The following is an 18,333-nucleotide window of genomic DNA, read 5'->3' as shown; positions in this document are numbered from 1 at the left end:
GAAATGCCCATGTACTCCTCGTTTATAGGGGAGGGAAGTCTCTCAGTTTATTGCCCATAAAACTGGATCTACATTTATTTCAGTTGTAACCAGTCCGATAGTTTTTTGGGGAATTTTGGGAAGCTTCCTCTCCGAGCGGATCCTCACACACGGGAACGGATTACAGGGTAATTCCCGGGTTCAATGCCCCTGGTTTACCCAGGAGCCTCCCGCTGTGTACCAGGCTCACCTCTGTCTGTACTCCTGGGCTAATACCCCACAACCCGATGGATTTCAGCCTTTTTAACGGTGGATTGAAACTTCTAAAATACTATTATTTACTTCATTTGCGGGACTGTAAATAACACGAAACATTAACTGTTCGTCTACTATACTTAACATTCTTGCCTCGTCGACAAAAAAACACTGCATGGAATTGAGCTAAATATCGTCATTTACTGTTAATTATTTTAGCCCATGTTTCTGTCTTGTTTCAGTTTGATCTCGTAGATGTATAAATTATTTTAAATTAATTCCATCTGCTCTGTTCATTTATATCATGTTTGCAATCCTGCCCAGTCTTATTCAGTATGATTTATTATAATTTAATTAGCTTCCTCTTTTAGTGCCCGGCATGTGTTGACCAATAAAGAGTGCAACATTCCTTTTGCTCTCAAGGACCAATTTTACACACCTTAGGGAATTAAATCCCCGGTTCTCCTTTTACTGGTGTATTTTTGCTGGCTCGCTCTTTCTCCAGATGAATTGGAGAGTTTTTCAACTAATACAAAGCAACAGCACAATCATTGACTTTTCAACTGATCACTTAACCGTTAGAGACACATACAGTTACCCCAACACTTGGCATTTGTACAGTGCGAGTCCCAGCCGCTGGAGTCCTTCACACTGAATGCAGCAGCTCTTCATGTTGAGTTGTTTTATTTCAGTACAGATTCCAATGACATGAGACAGCACTGCACAGTCAATCGGGGTCAGTGTCAATCCGGCAAATGTAAGTATTTCCATAGACACCACTGTGGCCTGTGCAAGTGCTTTATTCTGAGACTCAAACAGATAGTGGAATGTGTTCAGGAGGTCCCTTTTACCAGTTTCACCCTCTGTGTTTCCAATCTGTCCTTCAATCTTCTCCATCACCCAGTCAATCACTCCGCAGATTGTTTGATGAAGATATTCACCCAGAAACTCCTCCAGGGGCCGAGCTGACTGAGGAGGAGAGACCAGCAACAAAACGGAGAAATATCTCAAATCGCACATCTTCCTTGCTGTGGGCCTCACTGAGGAGTTCCCGGATGTTCCCGTGATCTGGAGTCAGGAATTCTGCGAGTGCGGCGACAAACTCTTGGATAGTGAGGTGCGGGAATGTGTACACCACGGTCTGGGCAGAATCATCTCTCTCCAAAAGTTCCAGCATGAAGCCAGACAGGAACTGAGAAGGATGCAGTTTGTACTTGATCAAATCTCTATTTCTAAACTCCTTCTCGGAGAAACCAGTGAAGGCCATCTCACCGATCTTCAGTAACACATCATGGGGGCTTTCAGTTCCTCGGCCGTGGTTTTTCAGAATGTTGTGAATATAGTCGGAATATAGTTGGGTGATGGTCTTTGGAACTTGCTACTTTATCCTGTCGCTTTGTGTGAAGAAGGAACCCAGTGCCAGGCCGAGGATCCAGCAGTCGGAAGGGTTGTAACACATGGTGTACAGGATCTCGTTCTCCTCCACATGTTTGAAAACAGCTGCAGCCACCACCCGATCTTGAAAAAAATTGTTGAAATATTTCTTCCGTTCCTCACCAACGAATCCAAGGATTTCAGCCCAGACGCTGACATCAGCCTATTCCAATAAATATAATACAGAGGAAAGGCTGGTCACCAGTACTGAACATCCTGGGAGCAGCTTGTGCTGTATTAAACTGTACACAATGTCAGAGATTTTACACCGGCTGCGAATTTGCTGAGGTTCTGTATTTTTACGATTGTCAGCAAAATCGATACTGTCCTTCAATTCTTCTAAGCCATCAAATTTAAACAGTAATCCCTCTGGGTTCTTCCAGAGCTCTCTCAGAATATTCCTCAAATAAGGATAGAAAATTACTATCAGGTTCCACAGGTTTATTCTACAGTTAATAGCGTTTAACTGGCTGAATTTAAAACTAAAAACAAATTGAAAGTGTGGGTATATTTTCCCAGTGGCCCAGTCATAAACAATCTTTTGTCCCATTGTTGTTTTTCCAATCTCCGGGATTCAGCTCACTGCTGCTGAACTCCCAGAATTGGATTCTCACCGGGAAAAACTGCTCTGGAACAATTGATAAGTTCGGATTTTTTCAGTTCTCTCCAGAGATATTTCTTTCTCCACTCTTCATGGTCTCTGCCTCTTGCCAGCAGTTCATATTCCACAAGTTTCCGATCTCGAACATTAGAAATGACCATTAGTTCAGCGCATCGATCAGCCAGCTGGAAAATCTGAACCTTCCCCTTTGTTAGGATCGTGTTCACTCTCAGTTTTTTTCAGTTTGGACCCGGAGTGATTCCTTGTGTTTCTGTTGAACATCTTCAATTAGAACAGAGAGAAAGTCGTTCTCAATGTTAGTTTTATTGACATAAAAACAATTCGACTGACCAGTAAAATGTTGCAAGAATTAATTCACAACTTTAATAGAGATACGTGTCGAAATTCAAACTCCTTTAATGGAAACCTCGCATGAATATGAACAATGAATCATAGAATCATAGAATCATAGAAGTTACAACATGGAAACAGGCCCTTCGGCCCAACATGTCCATGTCGCCCAGTTTATACCACTAGGCTAGTCCCAATTGCCTGCACTTGGCCCATATCCCTCCATACCCATCTTACCCATGTAACTGTCCAAATGCTATTTAAAAGACAAAATTGTACCCGCCTCTACTATTGCCTCTGGAAGCTCGTTCCAGACACTCACCACCCTTTGAGTGAAAAAATTGCCCCTCTGGACCATTTTGTATCTCTCCCCTCTCACCTTAAATCTATGCCCCCTCGTTATAGACTCCCCTGCCTTTGGGAAAAGATTTTGACTATCTACCTTATCTATGCCCCTCATTATTTTATGGACTTCTATAAGATCACCCCTTAACCTCATACTCTCCAGGGAAAAAAGTCCCAGTCTGTCTAACCTCTCCCTATAAGTAAAACCATCAAGTCCCGGTAGCATCCTAGTAAATATTTTCTGCACTTTTTCTCGTTTAATAATATACTTTCTATAATAGGGTGACCAGAACTGTACACAGTACTCCAAGTGTGGCCTCACCAATGCCCTGTAGAACTTCAACAAGACATCCCAACTCCTGCATTCAATGTTCTGACCAATGAAACCAAGCATGCCGAATGCCGTCTTCACCACCCGATCCACCTGTGACTCCACTTTCGAGGAGCTATGAACCTGTTCTCCTAGATCTCTTTGTTCTATAACTCTCCCCAACGCCCTACCATTAACGGAGGAGGTCCTGGCCCGATTCGATCTTCCAAAATGTATCACCTCACATTTATCTAAATTAAACTCCATCTGCCATTCATCGGCCCACTGGTCCAATTTATCAAGATCCCGTTGCAATCCTAGATAACATTCTTCACTGTCCACAATGCCACCAATCTTGGTGTCATCTGCAAACTTACTAACCATGCCTCCTAAATTCTCATCCAAATCATTAATATAAATAACAAATAACAGCGGACCCAGCACCGATCCCTGAGTCACACCGCTGGACACAGGCATCCAGTTTGAAAAACAACAATCGACAACCACCCTCTGTCTTCTGTCGTCAATCCAATTTTGTATCCAATTGGCTACCTCACCTTGGATCACATGAGATTTAACCTTATGTAACAACGTACCATGCGGTACCTTGTCAAAGGCTTTGCTGAAGTCCATGTAGACCACGTCTACTGCACAGCCCTCATCTATCTTCTTGGTTAATGGCTGAGAAAAGTTTCAAATCCTCACTTGATGCTAATATTTACTGAACATGGAGATTTCTATAAAGGTGGTATTTTTCCTCTGATGGTTAATACTCTCAGCCCTGCCCTGTACTAAAGCCATCTCTTTGCAAATCCGCACATGATCCTCGATAAACGGCAGCAGAGGTTCTAGTGGATCATTCTATGAAATCCTCGGTGGTGTTTACCGTCTGCGGAAATGGGAAATAGGGCATTGGATATCAGTGGGAGGGGGATATACTGTAAATGGTCAGGGGTCCCACCGTCATTGTACCGGACTTTGGGCTGATTATCTGGTGTACACTGGGAGAGCGACAAACTCTGAATTGCCAATGATCCACTATTATTGTTTAAGGCCGTGGGCAAGTTATTGGGGATGTTGTGTACACTGGGAGAGGAACAGGCTGCGAATGGACAAAATTCCACTGTTATTGTTTCAGGCCTTGGGAAGATTATCTGCGGTATTATGTGCACTGGGGAAGGGACAGTCTATATTTGGAGAGGAACTCCACTGTTATTGTATCAGGCGCGGGAAGCATTATCTCGGACATGTTATCTGGGGTATTGTGTGCACTGGGAGAGGGACAGACTGTTAATTGGCAGAAATTCCACTGTCACTGTATCAGGCCTTCGACAGGTTATCTGGGTAATTGTGGGCACTGGCAGAGGGATAGGCTGTGAATGGACACAAGTCCCACTATTATTTTATCAGGCCGTGGGCAGGTTATCTGGTTTATGGGGTAGCACTAGGCGAGGGACAGAAGATCCACTCGGCGTCCTATTTAACCCCGAGATGAGCTTCGGACCCCGTATCCTCTATGTGAGCAAGACCACCTATTCCACCTCAGTAATATCGCTCGTATCTGCCCCTACTCTGCTGAACAACTCATCAATGACTTTGTGACCTCCAGACTCGACTATTCCAATGCTCACAATTCGGTCTTTCACTTTGCACCCTCCTTTTGAGCTGACCCAAAACTCTGCTGTCCGTATCCAAACTCGAGCCAAGTCCCGTTCTCACATCACCACTGTGCTCGCTGACCAATACCGGCTTCCGATCCGGCAACGTCTCGATTTTAAATTCTCACACTTGTTTTCAAATCCCTCCATCCCCCCTTCCTATCGCTGGAAACGCCTCCAGCCCTAAAAACCCTCAGATCTCTGCGCTCCTCCAGTTCGGTCCTCTTGCACATCGTCAATTTTCATCGCTCCATCATTGCTGGCCCTGTCTTCAGCTTTCTGGTCCCTAAGCTCTGAAATTCCTTCCCTAAACCTCTCCGTCCCTTAACAGAAGTTCCACTGTTATTGTGTCAGCGCTTGGGCAGGTTATCTATTGTATAGTGTACACTGAGAGAAGGACAGACTGTGAATAGACCGGAGTTAAATATAGATTTAACAACAGAGATTGAAAGAGTTGAGTGAATCGACTAAACGGAGTGACTTGGTGAAAAGTGATGACGGGAATTTGCTGAGAGTGGGAAGAGATGTTCAGTAATTTAAACCAAGTAAAACCAGAAACAAGTAATTATACAAATAGTCAGCATAATTGATTAGATCAAACGGGACAATATTAAAATTAACTAAATAGAGGACACAAACATTAAAGGGTTCCGAATTGTATTGAATAAATTCCATAATTAGGTGGATTAATAGCATCTTCTGCATTCGCGTCCTAGAGTCCAGGTGGGTTTTCTACCTGGTGCAAGGGTAAAGGAAATCTCGGAGCAACTGGAGAGCAATTTGGAAAGGGAAGGCGAAGATCGAGTTCTCGTGGTCCATGATGGGACCAATGATATAGGGAAGAAAAGGGGAGGAGATGCTGCTAAGAGAATATTAGAAGCGAGGAACTATTTTTTTTTTAAAAAGGAACTCACAAGTGGTAATCTCGGGATTACTACCCGAGCCACGTACTCATTGAGAATGGGATGGACAGAAAAGGAAACTGATTACGTGGCTGAAAGATGGATGTGGTAAGGTAGGGTTCCATTTCATGGGACGCTGGCACCAGTCCTGGAACAGGAAGGAGCTGTACCGCTGGACGGGCTTCACCTGAAATGGAATGGGACCAATGTCCAAGAGGAAAATATAAACTGTGGATAGGATTTTAAACTAGTAAGACGGGGGGAGGGATTTCGGGAAAATAATACAAATCTTAAGATAAAAGAAATAGGGGATGAGAGTAAAGGTATGATTAAGGTAATTAATAAGCGTAACAAAAACAATCAGGGAACAAATACATTTGCAGGTCATAAGTAGAAAATGGCTGTTAAAATCAAGTGAGGGGAACAATTATTGAAAACAAATTAAATTGCCTGTACAGCAATGTTAACAACATCCAAAACAAAACGGTGGGACTGGAGGCAATAATTCGTAACGAGGAGGCAGATGTATTAGGGATAACTGAAACATGGCTACGTAAAGAACAGGCAGTTAAATATTGCCGGATATTACGTAATTTGAAAGGATAGGGTAAGAAGAATGTGGGTTGAATAGCTGTAATAATTACAAAGAGCATAATGGCAATAGAAAAAGGGGACATAAGTGATATTAAGTTAGAAACAGAATCCATATGGATAAGAAGCAATCGATCACGTGAATAGGAGTGTTCGACAGGCCACCTATTCGTTGAGGGGAAGTGGAGGAAGAAATATGTAAGCGAATCTATGAAATGAGGAAAATCATCGAATAATAATCTGTGGAGATTTCAACAACCCCCAAATAAACTGGCAAGAAAATGTAGGGAAAGGGGAAAGGGGAATGGAGTTTTTAAAGTGTGTACATGACTCTTTTCTCACCGAGTATGTGAGAAGACCAACAAGAGAGAAATCACTGCTGGATCTAGTAATGGGAAATTAACCAGATAAGCAAATGAAGCAGATAATAGAAATAAGCATATTGGGACATCTAAGCAATAGCGATGATAACATAATAAGGTTTAAAATCATGATTGAGAAAGATATAAGTAAAACACAGTACAAAATAATGGATATGAAAAAGGTAATTTTGAGGGAAAGAGAATGGAACAAGGGAAGGTAAACTGGAAAACACTTTTCACTGAAAAAGAGATAGAAGAGCGGTGGGAAATATATAAATGGTGATCCATAGAGTTCAGGAGAAATTGATTCCTCTCAAAAATAAGAACAAACTTGCAAATAATGAAACACCTTTGATGAATAAAGAGATAAGGGTAATATTCAAACTAAAGATAAAGGCATAAACTAAATAAATAAATAATAAAGGAGAGGATGACAAAACGGAATACGAACAGGTTAGGAAAGAAGTCATAACAATTAGGAAAGCAAAAAGGAACTACGAAATTAAATTATCAAGGAATATGAAAATATATAGTAAAGTTTTCTACAGACACGTAAATAACAAAAAGAAAGAATAGCGATAGGGTCACGAAGGGAGGCAAAAGATCAACTCCCAGGTAATGACAGTGAATTGTTGCAAATACTGAATGGTTACAGTGCCTAACTCGACACCAAGGAGACTAACAAGATGGACATGAAATCTAAAAAGATATAAAGACATTTAAGATAGTAAGTGGGTAGATCTTTGATAAACTAATCAAACTTTGAAAGGATGCAACTACTGGTCCGGATCGATTGCATCCACTCAAATTAAAATCTTTATGGAAGAGATAGCAGAGGCACATAACTATAAAACAAATCACAAATGGAATAATGCCAAAGAAAAGGGCGATGGAGCAAGTCCAGTGAAATATACACCAGTTTGCTTAATGTCAGTGGTCGGAAAGGTAATGGAATATTTACTCAAAGATGCAATTGAAAAATATCGAGGAAACGAAAATATAATAAAGAGTACTCAGCACAGATTCGAGATGGGAAAGACATGCTTGACCAACCTACTGAATTCTTTGAAGAAGTAACAGAAATATTAGACAAGGGTAATGCAATAGATGTAATATATTTGGATTTTGAATAGGCCGTCGATATTGTACCACATGGCCTTATGTGGTATTATTGTCAGGGCATGTGGTGTCCGGGGACAGGTAGCAGAATGGATAGCAAGCTGGCTGCAAAACAGAAAGCAGAGAGTAGATGTTAAGGGTAACTACTCAGACAGGCAAATGATGGGAAGTGGTGTTCCAGAGGGATCGGTGCGGGGATCATTGTTGTTTGCAACGATTTGAAGGACAATTTCAAAATTTGTGGATGACATCAAATTCCGGGGTGTAGTTAATACAAGGGAAGAATGTGTCAAAATGCAAGATGAAATTAATATAATTGTAGAATGGGCATGCCATTGGTAAATGAATTTGAATATAGATAATGTGAGGTGGTGCATTTTGGTAGGAAGAATAAAGAAGGCACATTCTGCTTGGATAATAAGGGTCTGAATTGGTTAGAGAAGCAAAGGGATGGAACTGTCAGACAAATGAATCAGTAAAATAGCGAAACAGGTTAATAAGGCCACGAAGAAGGCCAAACCGAGTACTGGGGATCAATCCTAGAGGGATAGAATTGAAAAGCAGAGAAGTTATATTAAACTTGTACAGAATCTTTGTTGGACCGCACTTGAAGCATTTTGCACTTTTCTGGTCTCCATATTATCAAAACAATGTATGCAGAGGCATTTAGAAGATGCAGAAAAGATTCAAAAGGATGAGACGAGATCTGGGAGGATGTCCTTATCAGGAAAGGCTGAACGGGTTGAGGCTGTTTTCTCGAGTAAAGACAAGGATGGGGAACGACCTGATAGAGGTCTTTAAGATAATGAAAGGTTTGAAAGGGTAAACGTAGAGAAAATGTTTCCACTTGTGGGGAGTCGAAATCTAGTCATATATATAAAATAGTCACTAATAAACCCAATAGGGAAATCAGGGGATGCTTCCTTAGCAAAAGAGTGCTGAGAATGTGGAACGCGCTACCACAAGAAGCATGCTGATAGGGTTAGATCAATTAGGGAGGGACGAGGCTCGTGTGGGACATAAACGCCGACATTGACAAGTTGGGCCGAATGGCCTGTTTCAGTGCTGGGGACTCGATATAACTCGATGAAATTCGAAGAAACATGAGGAGACAAGAGCCCCGTTCGATTGGACCAGGAGACAATGGGGGTCGATGTCTATGGGTAAAGAAGCGCCTGCAACACTCACACCGAAATTGCAGAAGAATTACAAATAACCACGGTTGAAAGACTCCTGATTGTTTCGAATAGAAGTTTTATTTATGTCTTAAACTGACGCGTCTTATCCCAGTACCTGCGGTGTCAGGCAGTTAACGATGACGCCCACATGTTCTACTCCATTGCTGAAGCTCAATCATGACTATCCGCTTTCACTCTTCACCTCGAAAGGTGCTGATTTACCAGGAACAGGTTAAATTCACTCAACGAAAGAAGCGAGAAATAAAAAGCGGGGAAAAGCAGACATCAAATGACCACTACAAAGCAGAAGAAGTGTTTCCTGATATCTGTTCGCTTTCACAAGAGCAATCCCATTTTGTTATATCGAGAAAAATGTCCCCTCTCAGCTGCAAGAGGGGCTGAAATTGAGCTCAGATTATAAAAGGAAGCTTTCGTTTGATTTAATGCCTTTTCATTGTTTAAATGATCTCAGAATTAGTGTCCATGGATAGTTCACCATAATCTTCAGCTCTTCTCTGAATTTCCTCTGGGTAGCTGCATAAATACAGGTGTTTGTACAGGAACTCAAATACATGAGCATTAGTCCAGTTTCAGTGGCGATATATGCAGGGCTGGTGCAGTCGCCATGATAATAAACGGTGGTTATCACCCTGGTAGTTAAAAAAGTCACAGCAGCTGTGGTCCACAAGAGTATAAAACTGCCCGATATAGTGAAGAGTAAAATTATGGATTTTTTTCGGTTCTCCATCTCTGAATCAGCCTGATTCTCACTGTCCTTACCCCGGATCGCCCTGCGGGCTCTACTGGTCAATAAAATACGTCTGACTGTCAAAGAATTAAGTAGTGCCATTAACATGAAGGGAAGCCATGGGACTGTGATACTGCGGATCAAATTGTATACGGCCCACGCGGGTAATGTAAGAAAGTCCACAGTCATCAGACAACCCCACAGCTCATTGTTAATTATTCGTTCAGGTTCATATGAAAACGAAATGGGAATATTCTTCAAACATATCAGGACAGAGACGGTTATTATCACCGCGCTCGCAGTTCTCTTGGTGCAATATTTTGTTTTGAGCCTCTCCCAGCAGATCACTACAAATCGGTCAAATGTAAACAAGACTGTGAACCAGACCGATGTTTCCAGGGTAGCAGAATTCATGTATTGAGTGAACTTACAAACGGAAGTGAAGGACAGGAATGAATTTGGAAATTGATAATTGAGAATGTGAGACACTATCACATTGAAGATGATGACCAGTAGATCTGCTGTTGCCATGGACACCATGTAGACAGAGATACATTTGGAGAGGCTGCAATTTCCTCGGGAAAGAATCACAATGGACACTAAGTTTGCTGAAAGAAAGAGAGAGAAGAGGAATTACACGGGGACACTCACAGGTACATTTATTTGAAAGAGGGAGAAGAGGAATTACACGGGGACACTCACAGGTACATTTCACTGAAAGAGAGAGAATATGAATTACACGGGGACACTCACAGGTACATTTCACTGAAAGAGGGAGAAAAGGAATTACACGTGGGCACTCAAGGGTACATTTCACTGAAAGAGGGAGAAGAGGAATTACACGGGGACACTCACAGGTACATTTCACTGAAAGAGGGAGAAGAGGAATTACACGGGGGCACTCACAGGTACATTTCACTGAAAGAGGGAGAAGGGGAATTAGACGGGAACACTCACAGGTACATTTCACTGAAAGAGGGAGAAGAGGAATTACACGGGGACACTCGCAGGTACATTTCACAGCATGTTTTCCATGTTGAGCTGTGATGTTACTTACGTTGATGTACACGGGATGCTTTGATCAGTGAGTGTTGAAAAGAACGTTTAAGAAGAAAGAAAGCATTCAACAGGGAAAATGTAAAATTCTCTGTCCCGCTGGGAGTTTTCGGAGGGGACGGGAGTTCGGGGCAACCACGGAACTGATGTCTATTATCCTATCGAAAGACCACCTACTTCCATGTCCGCAACATCGTCCGCCTCCATCCCTACCTCAGCTCATCTGCTGCTCCTCCAATTCTGACCTCGTGCGCATCCCCGTTTTAAATCGCTCCACCATTGGTGGCTGTGCCTTCAGCTGCCTATGTCCGAAGCTCTGCAATTCCATCCATAAACCACTCCACCTCTCAACCTCACTCTCCTCCATTAAGACGCCTCTCATAACCTACCTCGTTGTCCAAGCTTTTGCTCAGCTATCCTAATTTCTCCTTGTATGGCTCTGTCAAATTTCTTTCGATAACGCTCTTGTGAAGCACCTTTGTAAGTGTTTGGACGTTAAAGGCGCTATGTAAATGCACGTTGTTGCTGTTCCGTTCCTGTAAATCTCCTCTACAACCTCTCTGAGGCCTTGACATCCTTTCTAAAGTTTGGTGTCCAGAATTGGACACAGCAGTCTAGCTGGGCCCTAACTTGTCTTTTCTCACTGTTCAGCACGACTTCCTTCCTTTTCTCCTTGCCTCTATTTGTAAAACCGAGTAACACGTATGCCTTTTTAACAGCCTTCTCAACCTGTCCATCCAACTTCAAAGGCGTGCGTATGTACACCCTCAGGTCTCTGGTGTTGCATCTCTTGAAAAATTGTACAATTTACTTTATATTGCCTTCGCTCATTTTTACATAAGAACATAAGAGCAGGAGTGGGCCACACAGCCACTCGAGCCTGCACCACCATTCAAAAAGAGCATGGCTGATCGTCAATCTGAATTCCACTTTCCCACCATATCCCCATCTCCCTTGATTGCCTTGGTGATAAAAAGCTATCGAATTCAGGTTTAAATATACTTCCCGACTGAGCATCATAAGCCCTCTGGAGGAGAGAATTCAAAGGATTTACAACTCTCTGAGTGAAGACGTTTTTCCTCATCTCAGCCCTCCAGAGACAATATAAACTAAATGGTACAAACCGAAAGAGGTTGCAGGAACAGAGAGACCTGGTGGCATTTGTGCACAAATCTTTGAAGGTGGCAGAAGAGTTTGAGAAAGCGCTTAATAACGCATACGGGATTCTGGGCGTTATAAATACAGGCATAGAGTGCAAAAGGAAGGAAGTTATTTTGAACATCTACAAAACAAAACTGGTTCAGCCACAACTGGAGTATGTTCTCCAATTCTGGGCACCGCATTATACGATGTGAAGACCTTAGGGGAGGAGAGGAATTACACGGGTTCAATCACAGGTACATGTCACTGAAAGAGAGAGAAGAGGAATTACACGGGGACACTCACAGGTATATTTCCCAGAAAGAGGGAGAAGAGGAATTATACGGGGACACTCACAGGTACATTTCACTGAAAGAGGGAGAAGAGGAATTACACGGGGACACTCACAGGTACATTTCTTTGAAAGAGAGAGAAGAGGAATTACACGGGGACAATCACCGGTACGTTTCACTGAAAGAGAGAGGATAGGAATTACACGGGGACACTCATAGGTACATTTCCCTGAAAGAGAGAGAAGAGGAATTACACGGGGATACTCACAGGTACATTTCACTGAAAGAGAGATAAGAGGAATTACACGGGGACACTCACAGGTACATTTCACTGAAAGAGGGAGAAGAGGAATTACACGGGGATACTCACAGGTAAATTTCACTGAAAGAGGGAGAAGAGGAATTACACGGGGACACGCACAGGTACATTTCACTGAAAGAGGGAGAAGAGGAATTACACGGGGATACTCACAGGTACATTTCACTGAAAGAGGGAGAAGAGGAATTACACGGGGACACTCAAAGGTACATTTCACTGAAAGATTGAGAAGTGGAATTACACGGGGATACTCACAGGTACATTTCACAACATGTTTTCCATGTTGAGCTGTGATGATACTTAAGTTGATGTACACGGGCTGCTTTGATCAGTAATGTTTATAAGAACTTTTAAAAAGAAAGAAAGCATTCAACAGGGAAAATGTAAAATTCTCTGTCCCGCTGGGAGTTTTCGGAGGGGACGGGAGCTCGGGGCAACCGCGTAACTGAAGTCTATCATCCAATCTAAAGACCGCCTACTTCCATGTCCGCAACATCGTCCGCCTCCACCATTACCTCAGCACATCTGCTGCTGAAAACCTCATCCATTCATTTGTTAAACGTAGACTTCACTATTTCAATGCTCTCCACGTCGGCCTCCCATCTTCCACTCACCATAAGCTTGAGTTAAACCAAAACACTGCTGTCCTTATCCTAACTCGCACCAAGTACCATTCACCCATCAGCCCCCTGTGCTCGCTGAACTACATTGGCTCCCGGTCCGGCAACGCCTCGATCTTAAAAATCTCATCCTTGTTTTCAAATCCATTTGTGGCCTCACTCCTCCTTATCTCTGTGAACTCGTCCAACCCTACAATCCTCTCAGATCTCTGGGCTCCTCAAATTTTGGCCTCGTACGTATCCCCGGTTTTAATCGCTCCAGCATTGGTGGCTGTGCCTTCAGCTGCCTATGTCCTCAGCTCTGCAATTCCACCCTTGAACCACTCCGCCTCTCAACCTCACTCTCCTCCATTAAGACGCCTCTCATAACCTACCTCTTTGTCCAAGCTTTTGGTCAGCTATCCTAATTTCTCCTCATATGGCTCTGTGTAAAATTTTGTTCGATAACGCTCTTGTGAAGCAACATGGTACGTGTTTGTAGGTTTAAGGCGCTATAGAAATGCAAGTTGTTGCTGTACCATTCTCGTAAATCTCCTCTACAACCTATATGAGGCCTTGATATCCTTTCTAAAGTTTGGTGTCCAGAATTGGAAACAGCATTATAGCTGGGGTCTAACCAGTCTTCGATAACTGTTCAGGACGACTTCCTTGCTTTTCTCCTTGCCTCTATTTTTAAAACCGAGGAACCCGTATGCCGTTTTAACAGCCTTCTCAACTTGTCCATCCAACTTCAAAGGCTTGCGTATCTACACCCCCAGGTCTCTGCTGTTGCATCTCTTTTTAAATTGTCCAATTTACTTTATATTGCAAACGCTCATTTTTACATAAGAACATAAGAGCAGGAGTGGGCCACACAGCCACTCGAGCCTGCACCACCATTCAATATATCTTCGATCTGAATTCCACTTTCCCACCATATCCCCATATCCCTTGATTGGCTTGGTGAAAAAAACTATCGAATTCAGGTTTAATTATACTCACCGACTGAGCATCACAGCCGTCTGGACGAGAGAATTCAAAGGATTTACAACTCTCTGAGTGAAGAAGTTTTTCCTCATCTCAGCCCTACAGAGACAATATAAACTAAATGGTACAAACCTAAAGGGGTTGCAGGAAAAGAGAGACCTGTCGGCATATATGCACAAATCTTTGAAGGTGGCAGAAGAGTTTGAGAAAGCGCTTAAAAACGCATACGGGATCCTGGGCGTAATAAATACAGGCATAGAGTGCAAAAGCAAGGAAGTTATTTGGAACATCTACAAAACAAAACTGGTTCAGCCACAACTGGAGTATGGGCTCCAATTTTGGGCACCGCATTATACGATGTGAAGGCCTTCGAGAGGATGCAGAAAATGTTTACTAGAATGGTTCCAGCGATGAGGGACTTCAGTTGTGCAGATAGACAGGAGAAGCTTGAGTTGTTTTCCTTAGAGTACAGAAAGTTGGGAGGAGATTTGCTGGAAGTGTTCAAAATCATGAAACGTTCAGATAAAGTAAATAAAGGCAAACTGTTCACATTGTCGAAAGGGTCGAGAAATAGAGTGCACAGTATTAAGGTGATTGGCAAAAGAATCAAAGACGATATGAGGAAAAACTTTTTTTAGGCAGTGCGTAGTTATGATCTGTAATGCACTGTCAGAAATGGCTGTGGAAGCAGATTCAATCGTGGCTTTCAAAAAGGAATTGGTTAATTACATGAAAGGAAAAAAATTGAAGGTCTCATCGCAAAGACCGTGGGAATGGGACTATCTGGAATGCTCTTACCAAGATCCGGCATGGGCTCGATGGGCCAAATGGGGTTTTTCTACTTTTAACGATTCTATGATCAAATGGTGCTGTGATAACTGGTCGACCCCTGGTCCTGATACTAAGACCCCTAGTTCTCGTCTCTCCCGCCAGGGGAAGCAAACTATCAGCTTCGACCCTGTCGAGCCCTGTAAAAATGTAATACATTTCAATCAGATCATCTCTCATTCATCTGAACTGCAGGGAATTTCGCAGCAACTGTCCCTTTCACCCCATGGGTTTCAATTTTGCTAACAATTCTATTATTTGGTACTTTATCAAACGTCTTTTGAAAGTCCATATCACAACATCGTCCGCACTACATTCATAAACCTTCTCCGTTACTTCATCGAAGAACTCAAACATGTGAGTCAAACATGATTTGCCTTTAACAAATCCTTGCTGGCTCTATTTTATTGACCCATATGTTTACTAAGTTCCATTTAACTTTGTCCCGGCTTATTCTCTCTAAAAGTGTCCACACCAGCGACGTTAGGCTGGCTGGCCTGTAATTGCTGGGATTATTCATCTCCCATTTATTGAACAAGGGTGTAACATTTGCAATCCTCCAGTCCTCTGGCACCACTCTCATATCTAAAGAGGATTGGAACATTGTGGCCTGAGCCTCTGCAATTTCCACCCTTACTTCCCTCAGCAAACGAGGATGCATCCTAGCCCGACCGAGTGACTTTTCTACTTTGAGGGCTGCCAACATTTTAATACCTACTCTCAATCTATGATTATCCTATTGAATTTCTCTTCTACCTCCTCCTTTACTGTGACATTGACAGCATCCTCTTCTTTAGTGAAGATTTTGTGTTCCCTTTGATGTTAGCCGCTAGTCGATTCTCATAAACCCTCTTTGCCCCTCTCATTTTCTTTTTCAGTTAACCTCCATAAACCATGAACTAGGTGGACTCCCCTGTGTTAAGTTCAGGCGTGGAGGGGCCCACACAATAACACTGGCTCAATAAACCATGGAATGGGTGGACTTTGTGTGTGAGCTTCTCACTTGAATTGCCCACACCAGTCACACTGCTGTCCCATTAAAACATATGTAAGGAATCTTACAACACCAGGTTATAGTCCAACAATTTTATTTTAATATCACAAGCTTTCGGAGATTATCCCCTTCGTCAGGTGAATAATCTCCGAAAGCTTGTGATTTTAAAATAAAATTGTTGGACTATTACCTGGTGTTGTAAGATTCCTTATATTTGTCCACCCCAGTTCATCACCGGCATCTCCACATCACCCTTAAAACATGGAATGGGTGGACTGTATGACGATCTGGCGGGGAGGGACACATACCAGTAATATTGGCTCCATAAACCATGGAATGGGTCGTCTCTCTCGGATGATCAGGCGGGAAGGGACCCGCTCAGTTAACACTGCTGGCTCCATATCGGCGATATTAACTTAAATAGGCAGAAAGTCGGTCAGGAGCTTACCTTCTCTGCTTCTCCTCCAGGACTTTTCTATTTTGCCAAACATTTAACGCTTAAATGCAAAGGAATGATATCTCCTGAAACTTAGGGTCCTTGCAAGCAGGGACGGTTTCTGAACATGAAAAAATTGGGATTTGAATCGTGTTCAAAGTCTGAATGGATTCGAAATAAAATGAAACCTCCTGCTCAAGAGAATCTCACTCCCCTTTCTATCTGTGTTGGATTCAGTTCTGACACCGGATTGTGACCACTATTAAATGTTAGCGGCAAGTACCGTGCCAAGCCAAAGTACTTCGCAAGAACCGTGCAGTTATGAATGAATATGCAGATAAAGGGAAAGCTTGGATTGTTCTATAATCCATTAAATCTTGAAACGCAACAAAGTAATTCTCTCTCATATCCAAATTACATATTGCGATCTGTCGTTGAAAACTGAAACTAGAAAGTTGCTCACGACTATTCCACCTGCCAATTTTCTAAGTTGTCCTTTGAAAAGGTCTTTAAGAATATGGTTTGAAACAAGCATTGTCAGTATCCCATCTCGCATCGTTCGCATAAAGCGCGGAAGCATTTTAATAAGAGAGCGGGTGTCAACAGAAGGTGACGGGGGATGTCATGCCTCTGTGTGTGCAAACAAAGAAAGTTTGTAAAAGAAAAAAATCTTTCCTGAATCTTCAGAAGTAAACATTCAAACGTCAAGGGATACCACGGTTCTAGATGCGATAACGCCAGAAGTTGGATTACTTTAAAACAAGACATGTGGTTGCAAAATAAATCACACAAGAAGACCTGATAACAGTGAAAGGCTATGTAAACAATAAACATCACAGGAGTCATGTTCAAGGTTGACGTGGAACAAACTATTTATGCAGCACACATTATAAACAATCCTCGCTGGTTTCTGAGAGTCAGCACAACGGGATGATTGATAAACAGGAGATAAGGACAGAGGTGCATACGTGCAGAACAACGCAGCCGAATAGTATTAAATGGGACATGCTTCCCAACAAAAGATAGATTTCTCAAGAGGGGACGGTTGGAACTCCAATGCTAAAGGCAGTCGACGAAGGAAAAGTCTGATGACCCTGGATTCTCGGACAGATCAGTTTGTGTGATTGCTTGTTATTTAATATAATCTGTAGACTGTCGTAGTGCAGCTATAATCCTGTTGGATGTAATGTTGAAGAAAGCTGCAATGCAACTCTGTTCTAATTCAATCTATAAAATGTGTTATTTTACAATCACTCAGGCTAGAATCAAGCTAAGATATTGTTGAAGGATTAACAACCCATAGTTGCGACAATAATGGGAGGAATTAACTAACAACGTCCAACTGCGGCCCAGTGGAAAAAACGGGTCAAACTTTTACATAAGTTTCATTATGTTTGGTTCTTTTAGTTTCATTGGGGGGACAATCGCACGGGTAACAGAACCCACCTGGACAGGTGTTGCAACTGGCCTGCAACCCTTCATGTCCGATTTTCCTCTCTGCGCCCAATTTAGGCCATGATGAATGTCCACCCCTCTATGCTGCTTAATGTCCAAGCAATAAAGAGGAACATCTACCGCTTAGTGGAAAGGGCCGAAATTGATTTTTTTTTCTCCGCTGCAATTTCAGTTTGGATCCATGAACTTCCAATAATTATTTCGAATTTACATCAAAGCCTGTTCACTTTCTGAGATCTCACTCTCCTCTTAGGATTCGGGAGAAGTTCTCCCGTTCTCCTCACTACACCAGGCAATGGAGACACAATAAATCTAAAAGTATATTTGGCTAATTCTTGGTCTTTGGGCTTCCAGGAACGCTTGGGTGGAACATTACACCGGGCTCAATTTGCC

At 42.5% G+C, this 18,333-nt stretch overlaps 1 protein-coding gene across 1 annotated transcript in view; it reads right to left on the bottom strand.

Annotated features, from left to right (window-relative positions):
* Positions 1-9,536: 9,536 nt before the first annotated feature.
* LOC137313875 (probable G-protein coupled receptor 139) overlaps positions 9,537-18,333 on the bottom strand; it is a 28,371-nt gene continuing 19,574 nt past the window's right edge. Inside the window, exon 3 of the mRNA XM_067979611.1 lies at positions 9,537-10,441. Coding sequence (XP_067835712.1) covers positions 9,537-10,441 — 905 coding nt within the window. The remainder of the gene's footprint in view (positions 10,442-18,333) is intronic.

Source organism: Heptranchias perlo, unplaced genomic scaffold, assembly GCF_035084215.1.
Source record: "Heptranchias perlo isolate sHepPer1 unplaced genomic scaffold, sHepPer1.hap1 HAP1_SCAFFOLD_49, whole genome shotgun sequence".
Classification (NCBI taxonomy): Eukaryota; Metazoa; Chordata; class Chondrichthyes; order Hexanchiformes; family Hexanchidae; genus Heptranchias; species Heptranchias perlo.
This window is presented reverse-complemented; position numbering and strand designations above follow the sequence as displayed.